Source organism: Rhipicephalus sanguineus, chromosome 10 (genome assembly GCF_013339695.2).
Source record: "Rhipicephalus sanguineus isolate Rsan-2018 chromosome 10, BIME_Rsan_1.4, whole genome shotgun sequence".
NCBI lineage: Eukaryota > Metazoa > Arthropoda > Arachnida > Ixodida > Ixodidae > Rhipicephalus > Rhipicephalus sanguineus.
In genome coordinates this window covers 143,042,850-143,060,032 of record NC_051185.1, presented here as the reverse complement: position 1 = coordinate 143,060,032, position 17,183 = coordinate 143,042,850, and the positions used below count along the sequence as shown (strand labels likewise).

The 17,183-nt window shown below is 45.6% G+C and overlaps 1 protein-coding gene across 1 annotated transcript in view; it reads right to left on the bottom strand.

Annotated features, from left to right (window-relative positions):
* LOC119406782 (uncharacterized) overlaps window positions 1–15,555 on the bottom strand; it is a 33,089-nt gene extending 17,534 nt beyond the window's left edge. The window contains exons 1-4 of the mRNA XM_037673516.2: window positions 15,525–15,555; window positions 13,616–13,624; window positions 4,843–5,040; window positions 3,217–3,439 (exon numbers count right to left, since the gene is read on the bottom strand). Coding sequence (XP_037529444.1) covers window positions 3,217–3,439; window positions 4,843–5,040; window positions 13,616–13,624; window positions 15,525–15,555 — 461 coding nt within the window. The remainder of the gene's footprint in view (window positions 1–3,216; window positions 3,440–4,842; window positions 5,041–13,615; window positions 13,625–15,524) is intronic.
* Between the last annotated feature and the right edge of the window lie 1,628 nt (window positions 15,556–17,183).

Below are 17,183 nucleotides of genomic sequence, written 5' to 3'. Positions count from 1 at the left end.
CAGGACTAAAAGCTCGAGAGCTTGACGAGGTCCCGACCCCTTTACAAGTTGGCAATGCAGCAGTATGGCGGACAATCATGAATGCAAAATACAGAATACACTTTACAAGTTTAACATGACGTCAAGTAATACAAAAATTATTATACAAATCACCGAAAATATTCAATGAACACTACAAAAAAAAAAAAACGACGTGGCGAGATCTTTGTCGTGAGGTTGCAACTTCCGTAAGACAGCGGGGTGTATCGTATACAATGAGCGATATGAAAGCCGAATAGTAAAAAAAAAAAAAAGAATTCTGTCGCTCCGCGTGTAGAACAACTACCTCAGGAAGACAAATTTTTACGTGGTCAAGAACCGTGTCCGACAAGTTAGTTAATTCTCTTCTAAGCGCGATACAAAACCACGTTGTTACTCTTGTCTAGTGTTTATTGAACTGCCGATTTTGCTGCTTAGCTTTGCGAACGACAGCAAGCATTTCGCAAGAACAGTACATCTAGTATACGAAGTTATAAACGCGAATCACATCCGATGCCGATCAAAAGGCTCGAGCCCGGGCGCGCTTCGTGCCTCAACGGCAGAAGAAACTCTCTAACAATGTTCATCTTATCGCCGCCAAAATCCAATCAAATATCACGACTCTTAAAAGAAAAAAGAAAAAGGAGCGCGCCGACATGTGAGCATCAGCATCGTTTTTATGAACCAGCACTTCCTTGTAAACAGCTCTTAACTTCGTCCACACCGGTGGGCAGTAAACGAGCGAGTAATAAGCGGTCACTTAAAAGTTTAGAAATAAGATAGGCAACTGTTTGTGAGCAACAAACAGATGCCGCGCCATGAAATGGAGACTGCGTGTTCACTCACGACCGCATGTACGAGCGGTAGTCGGTGCGACCGCATGAACACACTGTGAATGAAAGAAAAAAAAAACTAAAAGATTACAGTCCAAGAAAAAACTTCATTGTATACCCTAAGAGTGGCGTAACTTGCTTGCCCTGCTAGAACGAGTCCAAATATTGGCGTGGTTTTCCAACAGACAGTGCCGAAAATGTATGACATAGACCACTTGCAACACGTTCGCGCCGCCGTATATTGATATCATTGACTCTGAACGGATGAAACCTTTTCAGGACGTCTCACAGACTCATTTCCTACGTAGACCGCATCTCTCGATACAATATTCAGCGCGCCAGAACGAAAAAAAAACGACTGCAACTGCAGCCGAACGCATACCTTCCATACAAACGCGGAGCTTCGCACATGTCAGTGGGTTGCCAGACCAGAGACGGCGCCGCCCGTTAGGCAATATGGCGGCGCATGCAATGGAAAAATGCATGCAATGGAAAAAAATTTCGGGGGGGGGGGGCACGGACCCGGTGTGCAACACCCCCCCCCCCTGGCTACGCCACTGCCATGGAAGTACGCGCTGCACTTACTACTAGCTTACAATTCGGAGCCCTCGCGAAAGTCAACTTCTTGGCACACAATAGCAAACGAAGAACGTCAATGAAAAAACACGAAAAGCGGCAAAATTCAGACAGGACAGGAGTTGTGTTGCTTCGCCCCTATACCATAACTGCGAATCAGTAATACAGTAAAAGCTTGCTAATTCGAACTCGGTTAATTCGAACGCGTCGGTATGCACAACGGTTAATTCGAACTGGGAGCCCCTTAGATTTCATCGCTCCTCGCAGAAGTCGGCGCAGTGTGATCACAATGTGTTGCAATACCAAACTACACCAAATTTTACTAGAGATGCAAAGCAACAAAACAGCAGCATTTCTCCGCAGATGAGAATTCGGACGCTGCGCTGGAGCTCTTGGGCAAGCTGCCAATGATGCTCATGGAGTCGCGACAGAAGAAGCGCAAGCAAATGCAAATTACTTATTACTTTTAATTTTGATTGCGTTGACTCTGTCCTGTAAGTGAACGTGCTTTGGAGCATAAATAGCGTCATATATTTCGACATTAAGGGTCGCTGCTCACATGAATGCATGTCGCTGCTTGTTTCTGGCGTATCACTGACTGATCAATTCTGCTTGCTGTTAGAGCTCGATAAATTTTAAGTTACGAAATCATCTGGCACAAACCTGTAGTATCACCTAATCGCGATAACGAGTCCAAAGATGGCTTCTTTGGGTTCTTCCCGCGCACTGTGGTGCGATGTCCGTTCATTCTAGCGCCCGCCCGCTAACTCCAACTCCGCTTAATTTGAACAATCGTATAGTCCCCTTCGAGTTCGAATTAACGAGCTTTTACTAATTCATTCGGTACTATTCTGCTCGAGAAAAGATCAGCGCCCCAGTACATCACAAGCTTCGTTTTGCGTGTATCGTGATCTGATATTGCAACGCACGTCATTTTTTCTACTCGGCACGTGCCCTGCCCTTTCCCATTACTTTCCCTCTTTGCTCTTGGTGTGGCTTCATAAGCAAGCCGCAATAAATGACGCAGCAGTCTGCCCGCAACATGTCAGCCTTTTCAATGCTTCGCGCACGCCCATAACGCATGGAACTTAACATTGCTTATGTCCCACTTCGCATTTGCAGGAACGTTCGTTAATAAGTACGAACAACGTATAACCAATGGTTCTTGTGCAACGGCTCTTCCGTCGGCTGAGTTAATTGCCACTTTACTGTTTTACATAGGTTTTATTAAGCAGATCATCAATCTGCTTTAAGATGGGTTCCCCAACTTTGTGGGACATATTAGCCAAAGTATTTCCCATGCTTAGTACATTTTACGGGGAACAAGATCAAGAGAGCACGAGTAAGTCCTCATGGTGCCACGCGAGCTCATTTTTTATATTCTTATGTAACCAGTCCGTTACACGTGTAACTACTGCCTTGCGCAAACCGCTCCCGAATGTCTCGGAACCTTCCAGATTGTTGTAGAATCTTCTCATAAATGTGAGCGCGCAACTCATACAGTAGAGTTTATTCTGGAACTAAAACGGCCACCAACAACAGGGCTGGAATCTTCGATGCCACATGTACAAATGCCGACGCGCCTTACCGCAGATCAGATTACCGACGGCCGCCGCTCTGGTCGCCGCTATCACTGTACAGCGTGTATTGCTCGCATGTACTTTGACTTTTCGTTTCGTGGGCACAAGTTCACCTAAATAAACAGTTTCGTCTTTAATAGCCCGACAGCCGTATTCTTCGCCGTCACGACCACGTGACAATAAACAGACGAGTCGCGCCGACCACTCACTGGTAGTCGAACCCGGCACCGTACTCGGTGATCGAGTGCCGGGCGGCGTGCTCAGCAAAGTGGCGGAAGTTCTCCTCGAACGGTCCGGCCAGTTCGTTCACGCCGCCACGCTGCAGAGAGTCGAAGAAGGTGAAGTCGCACAGGCCGTCCTCGGGCAGGGCCAAGCTCCGATTAAGCTTCGTGCCCACCGTGCACACGAGGGCACCGCGCAGGGAAGGACGCGCTGGAGGGAAAAAAGAAACTCAGGTTTCCACGGAAGGGTCAAGATTGCTCTCATCTCCCGCTAGCTAGGTCATACTTTTTTTACGAAACTCAATAGCCCTTTAGTTAACAGCGCAGAAGGTACGCTGACAAGGGAGCACATACACGGCGGATTTCAGCTTTTTACAGTGCCCTGAAGGCCGTCTGTATTGTTCTTGTGTATATTAAAGGGACACTAAAGAGAAACAATGAATCGGTTTAGATCGATAAATTGTGCTCTGAGAACTCTAATGTCGTTAATTTCGCCATCATAGGTTTATTAATAGAGGAGAAAATCAAGTTCAAAGTTTCATTTTCATATTCCGCGCCGAAACCTCCCCGAGTGACGTCACGGATTTCAAAGTGCATTTATCGTATTTTGGCGCCATTGGCTCAACAAAATTACCCCAAACTTCGTATGTTAAATCTATGGCCTCCTCGGAGGACAATGTACTTCATTTTTACCGTTTAAAAACTACGTAGTTCCTAGCAGGCGCCGTCAAAACATGTGACGTCACGGCGAATGGTGCGGAAACTTCAAGGTGGCGTCGCCACCCACATTATTTTTGCGCATTTTCTCGCTTACTAAGCGTCTTCTCGCAGCTAGCATGGTGTTTTTGGTATCGTGAAAGAGTACTTTATTAATATGAGAAAAATTGTTTTTTAAGGCATCACATCTATGTAAATAACTTGGAGAACTGTCGTTGGCAAAATGTATGACAGGAGTTATCGTATTAATGAAGCAGCTGGCGCGATGTCGTGCTCCGACATCAATATTCTCCGGTGCTCTGTACATCGTGTATACGGCATGAGCAGAGCATCTATAGGAAGTAGAATACTGGACTACCAAACTTTGGGTCGTTTAAGAGCAGGAACGGCATCGTCCGCTACCGTACAGCATTAGTACAGCGCCTGAGAATAAGAATCCTAGACATCTAAACTCTTCGTCGTATAAGACCAGAACCAGTGTTGTCCACTGCTGTACAGCAGCGGCAGCGTCTAAGTGGTATAATCCTGGGCTGCCGAAACATGCCTTATGAGTCTAGAACCATTATTTTCCACGCTGTACCTCATTAACAGAGCACCCAGTTGGTCGCGTAAACTCGAACCATCGCGGTACAATTAGTATTCAGCCATATTTGTCAACATTTCTGCAAATCTTTCCGGCATTACAGAGACGGCACCGGCGCACATCAAAACGACCAGTGGCAAAGCGAGCCCGTAACAGCTGTCCTTGTAAAGAGACGCTGATACAGTCAAACAGTGGTGAACTGTATCAGTTGTGCACTCGTTTACAATCCTTCGCTAGAAGCACTTTCGTTTGTCACAGTTCGCTGAGCTTGCGCCTCCGCAGCAGTACAGCCAGCCAACCTCAAAGACACTTACTAGTACTCGCTGGCTGGGTGTGTGTCGTCCTGTCGTTCATGGGTCTCTCCGAGTCGGCGCTAGTCACTGGTTCCACGTCTAGGGCCGCGGTGCTCTTGTCCTGTGCTTGCACCACCTTGGGTTTGTTTGCAAAGTAGCGTGGCTCGGCGGCGCTAGTTTCCTCTTCAGTCGTGCTGACGGCCGCAGTCTTACGGATGGCTGCAAGGTAGTGATGCAGAACTATCGATGGTACTATCGATACTATCGATAGCTGAGTCACTATCGAACTATCGATGGTAAAAGATACTATCGATAGTGCTATCGATAGTAAGTACTATCGATAGTTTAAGATCACCAGCGCGTGCTCATTGCAGAATAAATTTGGTTCCCCGCGCGCGTGGTACATAGTAGAGCCGCAGGAGCAGGCTGAAGAGCAAGCATTTCACCTTTCGTGAAATGCTTGTGTTCTTCACCAGAGTGCTTCGCTGACACATTGTCATAAAGTCAAACTATTCAGCTGTAGCGGAAAGGAAGCTGTTACATGGGGCGGAACTGCGCGGCTTCTATTTTATATTGCATGTGGCGATTTGAAAATAAAAAAAATATCAAGAACTAAGTTTGTTAATTGTAAGATGTAACTGGTTGCTTTTAAATATGAATTTAATGATGGACATATGCCGCCATTTTCACTGCGCAACTAATTTCTGTCGCCAAAAATTTGCTCATAAATTAAGCGAAGCTGATAGTAGACTATCTCGAATGTTTTGGCAATTTGGCCAGCCAGCAACAGCATCGTTATTTGCACCAAGATGGATAGTTTGTCACGTGGTTGTGACGGTGAAGAATGCTGCAGCCGGACTGGAAAATACGAAGCTCTTTATTTGGTTGAACTTGTGCCCAGAAAATCAAAACTCAGAATACAAGCCATACACGCTGCGCACTGATCTGATTGCGGCGAGCACAGTCGCCGGCCGTCGAGTAACCTGATAATTGGTAGAACGTTTCATCTTTTATACATCAGTCATCAAATCTTCCAGTGTTATCGCTGGTGCTCGCGTAAGCTCTCGAATAAACGTGAATACTCGCGTCCGGCGCGTAATCTTAAAATGTCAAGCAATCGCGAAGCTTCTCAAACATTGCGGCGCTGTCTACGTCAAACGATGATAACAGACTGTGGTTGAAACCAGAATATATCGAAACAAAGCAATAAACACGCGTGGCAGTAATATCGCCAGTAATATTACCAATGGTACTACCGATTCGACTATCGAGAGTTTATCGATAGTAGTACTATCGATAGTTTGTTTACACTATCGATAGTTTTAGAGAAACTATCGATAATATCGATAGTCAATTTACCGATAGTTCTGCATCACTACTGCAAGGTGGAGCAACTTTGTGGACTGCAGAGCACATGCGCACAGGCACACACACACACACACACACACACACACACAGATAGATAGATAGATAGATAGATAGATAGATAGATAGATAGATAGATAGATAGATAGATAGATAGATAGATAGATAGATAGATAGATAGATAGACAGACAGACAGACAGACAGATAGATAGATAGATAGATAGATAGATAGATAGATAGATAGATAGATAGATAGATAGATAGATAGATAGATAGATAGATAGATAGATAGATAGATAGACAGACAGACAGACAGACAGACAGACAGACAGATACGAGGGGCGTTCAATAAAGATTTCCCCTGACTCACTTCTCTTTATTGCAGGATGCTGAAACTGCGCATGTGTATTGACATAGGTCACTGTAGGTCACGTGCCAAATTGCAACTCTGAACTAATAACGGTCTGTCTTTTAGAGGTGCTGAAGTAGTGTGAGGTGTGATAATGAATGCAGTGGAACACAGAGCAGCCGCCATGTTACTCTACTTGAAAGGCCGCACTCCAAGGGAGACGTTCGATGATATAAAAGAAGTTTATGTGGAGGATTCCCCATCATATGATGTAGTGAAGAACTGGCATTGTCAATTCAAATACGGTAGGACTTCGGTGGAAACGGCTCCGATTGCAGGGCTACCCCACTCCGCTATCGATTAACACACCATCCAGCAAGTGGAGGCCGCCATTTTGGAAAATCGCCGCGTAACCGTTCGAGACCTAGCCCAAAATGTCAAGATTAGTGTGGGGTCTATGGGAAAAAATGATTCAGGGCCATCTTCATATGCGTAAGGTATCCGCACGCTGGGTTCCCCGGCTGCTCACACATTTCCAAAAGCAGGAATGAGTCGAATGCTCCCAGGCTCTTTTGACCACGTGCCATGGAAACCATCAGGACTTTTTCAACAGACTGATTACACAGGATGAATGCTGTGTCCATCACTGTGATCCGGAGACTAAAGTCCAGTCGATGCAATGGAAGCACTTGGAGTCACCGCCTCCAAAGAAGACACGCACCCAGCCCTCAGCGGGCAACGTCATGCTCACAGTCCTTTAAGACCATCACGGAGTAGTCTTGATGGATTTCCTAGGAAAGGGTGCCACGATTACTGGGGCATACTATGCTTCACTGCTGCGGAAATTGCGGGAGGCCATCAAAAGCAAGAGACGTCGCATGCTCACCAAAGGTGTCCGCCTTCTGCAAGACAATGGCCCAGTTCACAACTCACATGTTGCCCAGATGGAAGCACGCTCCTGCCGCTTTGAAATTTTACCGCATCCCGCTTATTCACCCGACCTCGCACCACCGGACTTCCACCTCTTTCCAACAATGAAGTCATATTTGAAGGGCAAGTATTTTCCAGATGATGAGACTCTGATTTCTGAAGTCACAACGTGGTTTTTGGAGCAACCTGTCGACTTCTACAAGCGAGGTGTTTACAGTTGCATAAAAAGAAGGGAGAAGTGTGTGTCGCTGGCTGGCACTTATGTGGAGAAGGACTGATAAATGTGTAAAGTTTCGTTGCTCTCCGTCCACAGGAAGTTGGTCAGGGGAAATCTTTATTGAACGCCCCTCGTAGATAGATAGATAGATAGATAGATAGATAGATAGATAGATAGATAGATAGATAGATAGATAGATAGATAGATAGATAGATAGATAGATAGATAGACAGACAGACAGACAGACAGACAGACAGACAGACAGATAGATAGATAGATAGATAGATAGATAGATAGATAGATAGATAGATAGATAGATAGATAGATAGATAGATAGATAGATAGATAGACAGACAGACAGACAGACAGACAGACAGACAGACAGACAGACAGACAGATAGATAGATAGATAGATAGATAGATAGATAGATAGATAGATAGATAGATAGATAGATAGATAGATAGATAGATAGATAGATAGATAGATAGATAGATAGATAGATAGATAGATAGATAGACCTTGCCTCAAAAGAGAAAATTCAACTGACCTAAATTACTTTTAACTTTTCTCGCCGCTTCTATGCCACTTGCTGTTTAATGTTCTTTCAATTGTTGTACTATCTGTGAACATGTACAAATATAAAAGCTTTCATGGCCGACATGCTCTCGTCATCCAGTGAACGCAAATAGCAGGTGTTGCCACGTGGTTGTGACGCTGAAGAAAGCAAAACGCAGACGGTAAAGATGAAACGCTTTATTAGGCGAACTTGTGCCCAGTAAAAGAAGCAACACTCAAAGCGAAGCAAAAGCGGCGAGTACGGACGTCGGTGATCTCATCGTCTCCGGGGAAAGCGTCGTCTTTTACACATCAATGATCGAAAATCCTAGCGCTGTCGCTGGGGCTCGCGGTAGCTCCAGAATAAACTCTGCTAATCGTGTCGCGCAATATCTTATCAGAATAGTCTAAAACAATCGAGTAGTTTCTCCGGTGGCAACAGTTTTTGTGTGTGAAACCAGGAACCAGGGCCGTAAATAGGGGGGGAGGGGAGTTGAGGAAGTTCTGACCCCCCCCCCCGAAATTTTTTCATGCTTTAAATTTTCGGGTGATACTAAAATCAGTTGCCAAAATTAGCTCTTATACACCCCCCCCCCTCCTCCCGCCGAAAAAAATTCCTGGGTACGGCCCTGTGCGAAACACGACCAGATAACTTGAAAATAAAGAAGTAAGCACGCGTGGCAATATAATCGCACAACCGTAAAGTGTCAGCCCTGCCAACGAACACGCGTATCTTTTTCGTGTGCTTACCATGATCACTGCGAAAGTGTAGAAAGACTAAAAGTGTATTACACTGATATACACAGGCGCCAATACCTACAGTGATATACCGATACCCACAATACCCATTTTGTGGTCAAAATTCTAAGTTCCAGCAACCGTAAGCAAACAATGGCCTTATTGTGAACACGTTAATAATCAGTGACTCGGTGAAACAAAGAAGTTCCATGTCAGTGTTGCACCAGCAAGTTCAGTTGCCCCTAATCACGTTATTAGGGCGCCGCGATTTTCTGATATTGTCGGCCGAAACTTGTGTCAGTTATTTTTGGCGGCAGAAAAGTAGTACCTTTCTCTTTAGCTACGCGACAAGGCATGTGCCCAGCGTACCTGTGTCCTGCCTACGCCACAGAAACATGCCAACGACACTGCGCCGTTTCAATAAACGGAACACTACGACAAGTTTCCATTTAGCGGCCGTCAAGGGAAATATGTCGCGATTTTTGCAAGAAATTGAGAACTTTTGCTAAAAAGTTCAATGTGTGGAACAGGCAGTGCAGTCAATGCAGGAAGGGGAAAGGGGGGGGGGAGTGCCTGTAGAAATGTCAGCGAACGTTGCCGTTTGAAACAAGCCGCTTCCCATATCTCCATATATGTGTCATTTATGGTGGAGATTTGACGTCAGCTGCGAGAAAAATAACTGATATCCTGAATGGCTGTCTCCGTATGACAGCGTTTTGCAGAACCTGAAACCATGCTAGGCAACCCGCTACTTATAAAACGTTTGGCATTACATATACTGCTATCGTGAATGTCATCGGTTATGCACCCTGGGTGGTTGGGAGTCGATTTGCACTTCGGTCCACAGTAACACACGCAGCCACTTAATTGACTGCCCACCACACTGTTGCGTTAATTACTTCGACTTCACAGCAATATAACATATTTAGGATTACGCCCTCATAAAATACAAGGTTTGGTAAGCAAGTACGTACTGTTTGTCAGTCCGACCAGGGTGACAACGAAGGCCAACAGAATGATGAATGGCGCGGCGTACATGGGCCATTTGGGTCGCTTGTGGTCACTGCATGTGGAACAATGGTTCCGAAATACCGAAATAACTTTCTAAACACTAGCTTACTATTATGTCGGTCCACAAGACTCCTTTATTAGCTCAAGAAGGTCGATCCACACACAGCGGCGTATGGCACTTAATGGAGTTGCACTTTCTCACACACCGCACTTCCAAGCTCGGCAACACTTTTTTCGTTTAGGAGTGTCTTCATATTCAGTCAGCTTCTCTTTAAGTCGAAAGCCACAAGTGGCGTTATTGTTGACGTTCGCGTGTGCGAGACTTGCGCAAGACTTTCTGAGACCGTAAGGGCTCCCAGAGGTCTCGTAACGTCTCGTAAGGTCTCGCAAGGCTCCGTCGTAAAACCCACGTGACCTTCTCCAAGCGAGCAATGAAGACATCATGACGTCACACATCGCTAAAATGGTGCCCTCATCGTGACGGCACACGCTGACGTCATTACTTGGCATCGTCAATCGGTCAAAGGTGGGCCGATCTCAGAGGCTACGCATCACCACCTGAGGTGCACAAAGCTACTGTGTAGGGACGGGAACATCGGAATTGAGTGAGCCCGTCAAGTAATTTATTGCGTGTTTCTCAAACTGAGGTTCATTGCAGGAAGTCTGGTCCCCCATTGTATAACTTAACGCATTACCAAGCGCGCGGCAGGCAGGGGCGTAGCCAGAAATCTTTTACAGCGAAAGTTGTTATGAGATCACAACAATTAAGGGCCGTTTTTGGCGCCGTAGTTGTCCGCCGCCGTCGCCGCCGGTGTCCGTAACCACTATCGCGCGAAATAAGAAAAAAAATATCCAGGATGGAACGAGGTTCGAACCTGGGCCCTCTGCGTCGGAGCCCAGTATTGTACCTCAGAGCCGTGCCGGTGCTTGACACTGCTTTGCGAAAAGACCCTATAAAGGCATCATGTCGGGAAGGAACCACATTAACGTGTGTAATGTAGTGTGGTAGAAGAGTAAAACAACAAACAGGCGTCACACAATGCGATTTCTGTAACCAGGCGTCACACGATGCGAATTGCGCAACGAGTGGGTTGTTGAATGCTTCCAACCCATTACAAAGGGCTCTGCCATAATTCTTCATCGTCATCAGCCACGTACAGCATCAACAAAGTGCACATAATGCCTTACAGGTGTTTAGCGAGCACCACGGCTTTCCGCAGAATGACGAAAAATTGCACAGTAGCTGATTCCCTACTTCACAGAAATTATGATTTATAGCGTAGTGGGTTCCTCGCAAGTGCACTTCTATTGGCTGCCAAGGAAGCCCATAAGGCTCCCATGATGCATTTCTTCAGGGTCTCAATAAAGTTAATTCCCCCTTCTCTCTCTCTCTCTCTCTTTCGTTAACGCATGTTATAAAGCGTGGTGGGAGAGTGAAATAACGACTGGGCATCACACAATGCGAATTAAGTAACTTGTGGGTCGTGTAAAGCTTCCAACCCATTACAAAAGGCTCAGCCATAATTCTTCTGCGTCATCAACCGTCGCATCAACAAAGTGCACATAATGCCTTACAGATGGTACCTCGCTTCTCCGCAGAATGACGAATAACGTCGTGGTGGGTGCTACCCAATTTCACAAAAATTATAATTTGTGGCGTAGTGGGCACGTTGCTAGTGTACTTGTATTAGTAGCCCCAAGAGAGTTTATAACGGGCTATAGAAATGCCGCTCTTCAAGCTTTCAAGCACAGTCAAACTTTCGCTGTGACTGTGCTGCGCTTTGCGCGCAGGCGTGGCGTTTTCTCGGGGGGGGGGGGGGGGGGTTGAACCCCCCCCCCCCAACCATCCCCTTGGCTACGCCCCTGGCGGCAGGGCTTCGCGTTGCAAATGTTGCGGAGTGTGTCATGCTGCCCATTTTTCTTTCTCTCAACTTTACACGTGCTTGCTGATTTAAAAAACGGGCAAGGGCGCAAGACACAGGGCACAAGGCAAAAGGTAACGAGCAGCACTTGGTTCATTTCTGTACTCCGTGTTTGGCGATGCTACCAAACCTTTTAGTGAGCAGTATGCACCAACTGGTCCCAAGTTCGCACACTTTCGCTCGTTGGTACCGATTCTTTCACGACTAGTGTTATTATACTAATAGTATTTTTCAGTTATTGTGACCGGTCGAATTTTTATATTCCTACTGCGATTCTTGAACGAAAGAAGGGGAATTCTAAGGGCCCGTTTTTATTTGTTAGACAAACCAAGCAATGTATAGAGGATGCTATTTGTAGCAATTGTGATATAATGTGAATAAATTAAAGCGGACGAAATGATAACTTGCCGCCTGCAGGGACCGAACCTGCAACCTTCGAATAACGCATACGATGCTCTACCAATGGAGCTATGGCGGCGATATTGAGCTAAGGCGGGTATATCTGTGCGTTTAAACCTCGGAGTGTTAACCAGCGCTTCTCGCAGCCATGAAGGCGAGTGTGGAATGCTCTTCTTTTTACCTGCTGGCGTAAAGTAGCACGTGATCTTTTTTTACGGGCTGGCAGCCGACGAATAATCCCGCATACTACCCGAAGTATAGAATTATTTGCTTTCGTGTTTTGCGACAGTGACAGCACAACCAACATGGGCAGCCGGATGCGTGCGACAACTTCCGCTGTGCTCCCTGCAGGAGCGAGCTTGATTTTCGCTGGTAAATCTGGACCACGCCGGATTTTGTTGCTCTCTCGTAGATTCGGCGCACCGCTGGAGATTACCGCCCTCCGTCTCCGCGAAGCAGACGAAGTGTACCGAAAGAAATTGTGCACTCAGCAAGAGTACACAACAAACTTACTGAAAGAAGAGCTTCTCTTTTACTTACGCAAGTTGACGCGGCTCCGCCGCTAGGATTATCAGACACAAACGCGAAACAAAGGAAGTCTGTAAGAATTTGGCTTTACCGTAGTTTACAACATTTCATCGCGTGGCAAGCAGTACCTACCCGCTTCCGCCTGAGCGATGTACTGATCTGCGAGTGAAAATATTTGATTACTTTCGCAGCATGTCGTAATTCTTGTGGGGCAAAAAAACGAACACCATAATGATGAAGTATCAGTAATTTACATTCATTCATTCATTCATTCATTCATTCATTCATTCATTCATTCATTCATTCATTCATTCATTCATTCATTCATTCAATGTCCGCAACTCAAGGTCCACCAATGTAGCGTAAACCCGGCGGAACGAAGCTAAAATGTAACGATAATTTGCGCCCACGAGACTATACAGTCATATCGGTTACGTCGGGACACATGGACCGCCACGGAGGCTAAATTGAAGCTGCCTCGTATGCATACTAATTTTGAGAATTATTTAGGGCGGTTAAGGCATGATAGTATTTGATCTACGGCCTCAAAAACAAGCGATGACATTCCTTACAGCGCCCAAAAAACGAAGGCAGTCGAAAATTCGTGCGTAACTTTAAAAAAAAAAAAAACGTGTGTGTGTGTGTTGCTTTCTATATTGCATCCTGCTCCTGCAGAGGTCCCGTCGAGTCTGTAGTATGTAAAAATTACGAAAAAAGATAGCCCGACACAAACACCAACGTATTTAAATATTACAACAATTGAGTTTTTTTTACTTACCTTCATTCTCTGCCGGGTTAAAAATACAGAGGTAAACACAAAGACATATTGGATACCAAGAGCTTCAACTTTTCCGTAAAAATACGGTGTTGCAAGACATTAATTGTAGCATCCCTCCTCTCTTAGCCTTGTGTGCTATAGAATTAAATTCCTTGTGATGAGATCGGCCTCAATTACCGGTCATGTTTATTCATTTTAGTTTCTAATCTGACCATCGTTATTTTAAATGCGAAGCATTTCTTAGCGAACCATAGGTACTTTGAGCGTTTCTATCTACGTTTCTACGTTTCTATCTATCTATCTATCTATCTATCTATCTATCTATCTATCTATCTATCTATCTATCTATCTATCTATCTATCTATCTATCTATCTATCTATCTATCTATCTATCTATCTATCTATCTATCTATCTATCTATCTATCTATGTAGCCGTCTACGTCTGGGTGCTCTCGTGATCGCCTCCTTAACTTGGTGTAGACCAAAATTGGCATGGGAAGATAAGGGGTTGACATGAATAACGGATGACCTGAATAACGTGAAAATCCTGTCGCGTACATCGTCAAACCCTTTCCTCCAGACACGTGTGGCGCATACCCCACGGGCCGTGGCGTACGGGTATGCGCCAGTGGTGACTGACAGTTCACATATACCCAGGAACGGCGAGAACAGACATTGGCAATTTAAATGCGACAGCGCTATGAAAAACCCTCAGCGTTGACCCCACGAATGCAAAGAATAAAAATTATGTTCCCAGCAGGAATCGAACCCAAGCAATCTGCGTGGCCGTCAGGTATTCTACCACAGATCCACGCCACGTATGTACGTCTAGGAACTGCTTTGGAAAACATCCTATGCAGGCACAATGTTCGTGCAACGTCAGCTGTGGTTGTGGTGCTGGCTATCTAATTTTGTAATAAAGCAATAAACACTACATATGTACTCATATGATACAGGCGTCATGTCAGGTTAACATTTGTGGTTCCAGTGTTGGCTCTGCTTTTATAGTAGTGTATTAACACTACATTTGTATTCCTATATGATTAACCTTGCATATTCAAGCGTTTCTCGACCCCGGAGGAATACACTAACGAAAGTTACGTATGATGTTCACATCATCGCACCGCAAAGTGCACTTCGCTGCGATAATACTGACCTATATGTACTGTAACGTGAGGGCTGACGTTAGGTCAGGCCATAAGTTGCCCTTTGAACGCCAGTGTTGTCGACGCGCCTGGTAAGACCAGGATGTGTACGCAGTTACTGCACTTATACCATGTTCGTTCGATTCGCCTGCACCACCAGCTGAACCAGTTCACGAGGTGCTGCACCTTGCCATTCGTTTCAGCGGTGCAGCAATGGTGACCTCTGAACCACGTCATTCGTTTCAAAAGGCGCAGGAGAAGTGCAACGATGATTCACGATTGTCCCGCACCCCTTATGCTGACGGTGCCGGCTTGAGCATACGACGCAGCATTCAGGTGTAGGCGCCATACCCACGTCTACGTGGTCTGTTTTGCCAAGGTGTTTGCGCCTCATAAAATGTCCGCATGTGCGGTTTGCCACCTATCAATGCCAGGTGGACGGCGTAAATTAGGAGAACAAAAAATAAGGCCTGCACGATATGTCGGCACCTCGTCATTCGTTTCTGGTGTCGCACTGTGCCTGCACAACTGAACTCGGTTGGCTGCACAATTTCTGAACTCGTGCACCGCCGTGAACCGGTTCCGATTGGTGCAGGCGATCGAACGGACCTACTGTGGCTACGATGTATTTCAGGGTATGCGATTGCTCATGGCGCATCCAACATTCAATGCATCGCCTTTGAGGGGTCTTTCTGTTTCAGCACAAAAGCGGTTTGTGGACGCTGAGCGTGGGCACCGACCAGATCACCCATGATTGACTCACCTGGAACTTCTAGTGGCTCTTCGTTGCCCATTTCTGTTCACAAAAGAGGGAGAGAGAGAGAACAACAATACATCACGGTAAGCATGAACTTAGCGCCGATATCGACATTATTTGGCACTCCATTGTTCAAACCTGTGAGCCCAGTCTTTTAGGAGCTTGCTCGCCAAGCTTCTTATGCTCGCGCCTTGTCCTCACCTGCGTGACCGTCGGCGCGGCGGCACACACCACGCTCGGCGCAGCTGCGCTCTCTCTGGTGATTTCAAGAATGCTCACTAGATGGCGCCGCCGCTCAAGGCGGCACACACCACGCTCGGCGCAAGCGCGACTGCTCGAGGGCCGCAACGCAGCAGCAGCTCGGGAAGATCTCGCCGTGCCAGTAACCAGCCAACACATGTCACGTTACGCTCTCCGATGCGTATCGTACGACTGCAAACATCCCACTACCATCAGGGGCACCTGTATCGATGTTGCCTTCTCGAACTTTCCATTGCGTCCCATCATCGATGATCCCTTGGCAACATACTTTACTGATCATAAAGCAATCATCTTTAAAGGGAAACGAGTCCCCAAGCTCATCGAGGGACGTCCTTCTTGTACTTTGTAAAAGAACATCTCTTGTGTATATGTAATTCATATAGTTCATCCATCATAAAGCAATCATCTTTAAAGAGAAACCAGTCCCCGAATTCATCGAGGGACGCCCTTCTTGAACTTGGTAAAACAACATCTCTTGTGTATATATAATGTTTATAATTCATCAAAATGTATATATACTTCATCAAAATGTATATAGAGCATCCAGCCTTACATTAATAAGCATTGTTTATGTAATGCATATATAACAACGTTGTCACGTTTATATACGATGGTAGAGGAATGTGTTTGAACTTGGTAAAACAACATCTTTTGTGTATATATAATGTTTATAGTTCATCCAAATGTATATATATTTCATCAAAATGTATATATAGTGCATCCAACCGTAAATTATAAACATTGTGGATGTAATGTATGTATAACAACGTTGTCACGTCTATATATGATGGTAGAGGAATGTGCACGGAGCATTCGCGGGTTACCCGATCATCTCCGAGCAAGGTCCTCTAACATCATTCACTTCGTGGATATGGCGGTGAATTTTAAAGACGATAGTCTTTCTTGGGGAACTTAAACGCAGAAATTTTTGGTTGTGCGATTGGTATCGCAGGAACAAGAAATTTAGATCGCGTAACCAAAACACAGTTCGGCTTATCGTTACAGAGAACATGCGCGTAGATCACACGTTGAGATATCCTGTTCGACATTCAGCGTCAACAGATTTTATTTATTTTCCTTGACACACGTCATTTAAACAATGAAATTTCAAGTGTGAAATTGTGAAAACAATGAAATTTCAGCAAATTTCAAGAAAAGAAAGTTACACCATATCTACGGAGTGAATGTTGTTAGAGGAGCTTGCTCGGAGATGGTCGGGTAACCCGTGAATCCTCCGTACAAATTCCATCGTCATATAACGACGTGATCACGTTGTTATATATACACACATTATATACACAATGTTTATTCATTTACAAGCGGCGACAAGCGACCGCGCTTAGGCTGCGCGAGCCCCCGCCGCTGCCGCCGCCTCTGGAATAGCGGTAGGGAAGTCCACTGAGT